We start from the raw sequence: 4,671 nt of genomic DNA on the forward strand, positions 1-4,671 counted from the left end.
CCCCGGCCTGCAGCGCCAGCCGCGGAGGAGCCCGCGTTCCTCTGGCCGGCGGAGCGCCAGCTGCGGACTCACGTCGCGTTTCCATAGCGTCAAGCCACCAGTGTTCCCGAGGCCGAGCCTGAAAACGCGAAGCATGCTGCTTATTGGTAGGATGGACTTTCATTTCACAGGCAGTTGACACTTTGCACAGTACTCGGTAACAGGCAGAGGGCAGACTCGCATTAAACATGGTCCAGGATATTGTCAGGATCGTCACTTGAAGTGCTCGATAAGAAACTCGAAATAAAACCAGATTTCACGCTGGAGTTCCTTTAACAATTTCTGTCTATACAACAGTAATAGACTACATTTATATTGCAACCTCGGTACAAAGAGCTCTAAATGTCGATGATGATGGTGATGGATAGGGTAATTTTCCATTTTACAGGTATGTAAGAGATTCAGTAGCTATGCTTAAAGCACACCTCAAGTCTGTGGTAGCAAGAAGGGGTATGGGGAAAAAAAGACCAATAGAGCCATCCTAAATATAAATATGGAAAAGGATATATCCACCCTGTGATGCACTAGGCTGGTTTACTGAAGTTGCTGTATGTGACATCTTACATGAGGCCAGAAGGGTTAACCTGCTGCCTTAGCATGTGTCACCACTGAGTCCAGCTGACGAGATGCTCAGTCAGTGGGGTGGATGATTTCCATTCTTTGTTATCACCTCGGGTGAAAAGAACCTTGCACATTGTCTGAGATACAGTTTCCAGCATTGCTGGTAAAATTAAACCTCCCACCAACAAAGACTTAGGTGTGCATAGATGGAAAGACTGGATCTGTGGTGTAAATGGTAAAGGTCTACTGGTGAGACAAAAGCATTGTATTTTCAGTCGGTGTAGTCCAGGTTCTCTTCCTGGCTCTGTCACAGGTTATCGTGCAGCAGTAGAGAAGTCATCGTGCCATAGGAATGGTGATCCATCACATTCCTGAAGAGTTTCAACATCTACCCCGCTGGGATTGCCAGAGATCGTGAGTTTTATGAAAACAATTTTCAAAACTTCAGCAGTGTAGGAAAGCAGAGAACAGTAGGCAGGAGCTGGAGTACCAGCTGTGGCACACGGCTGTCGTCCCAGTACGAGAGAGCAGAAAGGAAACTAACTTGGAAAATACATTTGGTGTCACGATGCTTTCGTACCTACTTCTACTTTCCGAGTCATCAGTACAAATACACATGCACCCCCTCTCCCCCAAAACATACACCTTTAATTTACAGGCCTGTCAGTGATGAAGGATGAGGATGTGAGATGAGCACGTACGGCAGAGTTTTAACACAACGCACTTTACTAGAGAGCAAGAGCTGCCTTCCTTAACAAGCTAGATGGTATGTTTAATTTGGAAGATAGAGGCAAATCCTTCACGCAAGGATTTTCACTAGTTCCCCTTTAGAGCCTGGCATCAACCTGTGTTGTCTCTGTTGAAAAACGGGCTCGTAAGACCTTACATAAAGCTGTGTGGATGAATGTAAAAAGCACTGCTGCCTTTGTGAGCAGAAAGAATTCAAGTGTCAGGTTTGTTTCATGGAGAGGGGCTTGACCTACAATGCACGTGCCAAAGTGTTACCTCCCTCCGTGTCAGGACATTTTGGATCCAGAAGTTCACATGGGCAAAACCGAAAAGCGCTGGTTGTGCTGTACTGTAACGCATGTACATGGTTCTCAGCTGAAGCTTAGGGGTGCTTGTATCCCACCTGACAATCAGACTGCTCTCCAACACAGCCAGGTGTGCCAGCTGGTGTCACCAAGCTGAGTTAATGGGGAGCCGTTATTGAGCGGGGAGGGGGCGCCGGGGGTGCGGCTCCTCCCGCTCCCCTGTAGCAGCAGTAGTGGATCTCTCGCCCCGCTGTACGCCAGTTCAGAGACCATCTGGTCAAACACGTCCAAGGATGAAATCCCTGCCAGCTGCCCGTTCCCTGCCCGCGCAGCTCCGTGACCCGGCTCACTGCAGAGCCTGTTGTGCCCCACCAGTGCGAAAGCCCCGACAGTCACCACAACTGCCGGGCATGCAGCGGAAGGCATGCAGCGGGAGCGCACGAGGGAGGGACCGCCCCGTTCGCAGGAGCTGAATACAGATGGGCCTGTGCCATCCAAACGCAGCATTCTTAAGCTGCCGTTTGCAGGATGTACGTAGTGGGTCCACGAGAACGGAAATGTGGCAAGAAACGCAAGGCCTGGATTTTAGGATTGAGCACAAGTACTTAGGCTGAAGTATCTTCATGTTCTACATGAGATTCTCAGGTCAGTGCAGGGCAGTTTTCAAGAGGGAGCCACCCAAGGCAGCATTGCAGTGCTGGTGCCTATACTGCAACTCCAATCTGGTCTAATGACTGAGAGGAGGCTGTGAATTTTAATTTCAGAGCCTAAAGCTAAAACCTTAGTCAGACCAGCTTTTGTCTAGTCCTATAAGCTCTCTCCAGCAGCTGAATTAATGCCTGTTATCAGTAAAAACCACAGAATCCACAAACCATCTGCCAGAGATTATAAGAACTTTCAAAAATAAACCTCCTGTGGAAAGAGCTAAGCTTGAATCGGTTTTTGTGATTTCATCCTCGCTCATCAGGAAAATAACACAAGTTTTATCACTCAAAAGTGAAACACACAGGGGCTGAGTAACTCAAATTTTAAGCAGGTTCTATCCAGAACTGGCTATACTGGTGAGTGCAAGAGCATGAAGAAAGGGAATAAAAGAGACATGGGGAAGCTCCCAGTGCCACTGCTCGTGTCTGAGGTGGGGGTGTGAAGAGGAAGGTCTCGCAGCACCTCTGGGCAGCGCCCAAGTTAAAAACTAAAACACTGTTCTAAAATCTAAAGGCTCTGCTGCTCTCTGTACCTGAAGGATGTACAGTCCTAACTGACTTCTCCAATTCCCACTGATGAGGGAGGGTATTTGTGGTGGGTCTTCCATCGAGAAGTGGGGAAATATCAAGGTCTCATTCTTGAGCAAGACAGCACATTTTGTAAGTGTGGCTCTGACTGTACCAGGGATTATAACAAAGACACGGCAGTCACCGCAGGTGGAATTGTTTGCTCGCTGCTCTACTGTTTGGCAGAGGGTTTCTTCTCCAGACCCAGCCATATCGATGACTTCTACATGCGTGTCTCCCTTCTTGATATTAAGCAGGGACCTAGGAGGCATGTAGGTGTGAGCAAAGAGCAGAGTGTAGTGCCTTGGGTGGGCTGAGGACTCCGGAGAATGCGTGAGTTGCTCCAAGTGAAACAAGCACGGTATCAGTCCTCCCTGGTGGAGGCACCCAAAGAGCAAAGCCCCGAGAACATTGAAGACGACGATGACGTGTTTCCATTTCGCAGCTCTGTTCTGTGACGCGCTGAACAAGACTAACGGCAAGATGAGAGGAATGAGAAACCGAGGTTCTTGGTGACTGAAGAGGGAGAGAAATGCCAAAGGAACAAAGTAAAACAGCAGTAACGTTGGGTTGCCCCCGGAATGCGCTAAGAGCCTGGATGACCCACGGCGACAGGATCCGGCCCGCATTAACTGACGGATGTATTGCTTTATCATGTTATAACCAGCACCGACGGCCAGCAAGTGTAAGATCCCAAAGAGCATTATTCCATTGACTGTGAGGTGTGTAACTCGCGGGTGACTTCCATGCAGTGCAAGGTTATGAGGATTGAGATTATAGCTGAGAAAATTGAAAGGGGTTACTATCATTTTCTCATTTAACTGACCTATTACATCAAACAGACTGCTGTTTGTAACGCTGTAGAGGTTGTCTAAGCCCAGGGAGGTAAAATAGAAGGTGTCGGCTGTTATGAAAACAACAGCAGTAAAACATGCACATAGGACAAGCTTCAGAAAGTGGTTTATGACAGTTTTAATGCTCCTCTGAGAGTCAACGATTAAACCTGCCCAGTAGAGCAGGGGCATCAGAGCAAACGCCAGAAAGGTCGGCCTGTTGAAAAAGCCAGCAGTCGTTACAATACCTATGAGAGGGCTGCTCGTAGGCTCTGCGAAGCTGCCGTCGGACTTCCTGGAGGAAACCAGCACCATCAGGAGAGCAAAGAGAAGTCCTTCAAGCGTGTTGGTAAACGTTCTCGTATAAAACACCAGAGTGACATAGGATCCAGCAAGGAGTACCAGCGCTTTCCACGGATCTGCTTCCCAGAAAGGAGCTAATCGATAGACGCTATAGTCGAGCGTGAAAGAAAAGATTGTAAAGAGAAGGCGAGGAGATACAAGAAGGGTGTAGCTGCTGATGACACGTGGACATACGTCCAGCTGCTGTAAAGACTTGATCACCCAGTAGGAAACTCCAGATGTCATTAGTGGGAAAACAACTGTTCTGCAAGGAGAGCTGGAAAGGAACTCCCAAGGATAATAGACCTGTAGGTTTAAAATGTCTCCTATAAGGGAAGAAGAAAAGAAAAACCCCATACATACACGGCATAGTTTATTCAGGAATCCAGCACTGCGGGTACAACTTGGTATAAGAGGGATCACAAATAGTTCCTAAACTTTACAGACTGGTGTCAGCCTTGGCACTTTTTGGGGTATCCCAGTAATCCTTACAGAGCTGCAGGAGAAGAAAGGAGGTCTTTTGTGGTGCCAGGGCTCAGAGGGACAGCAGGCGGCCACCCGCCGCGGCCCGCGCTCCGTGACGAGGACGGC

General features: G+C 48.5%; 1 protein-coding gene across 1 annotated transcript; it reads right to left on the minus strand.

Annotated features, from left to right (window-relative positions):
* Positions 1 to 2,826: 2,826 nt before the first annotated feature.
* Positions 2,827 to 4,437, minus strand: PIGZ (phosphatidylinositol glycan anchor biosynthesis, class Z). The gene has a single exon (XM_010160099.1). It carries the CDS (start codon positions 4,435 to 4,437, stop codon positions 2,827 to 2,829), a length of 1,611 nt encoding a protein of 536 aa, XP_010158401.1.
* Between the last annotated feature and the right edge of the window lie 234 nt (positions 4,438 to 4,671).

The sequence above is a fragment of the Eurypyga helias genome, unplaced genomic scaffold (assembly GCF_000690775.1).
Source record: "Eurypyga helias isolate BGI_N326 unplaced genomic scaffold, ASM69077v1 C16179397, whole genome shotgun sequence".
Taxonomy (NCBI): Eukaryota; Metazoa; Chordata; class Aves; order Eurypygiformes; family Eurypygidae; genus Eurypyga; species Eurypyga helias.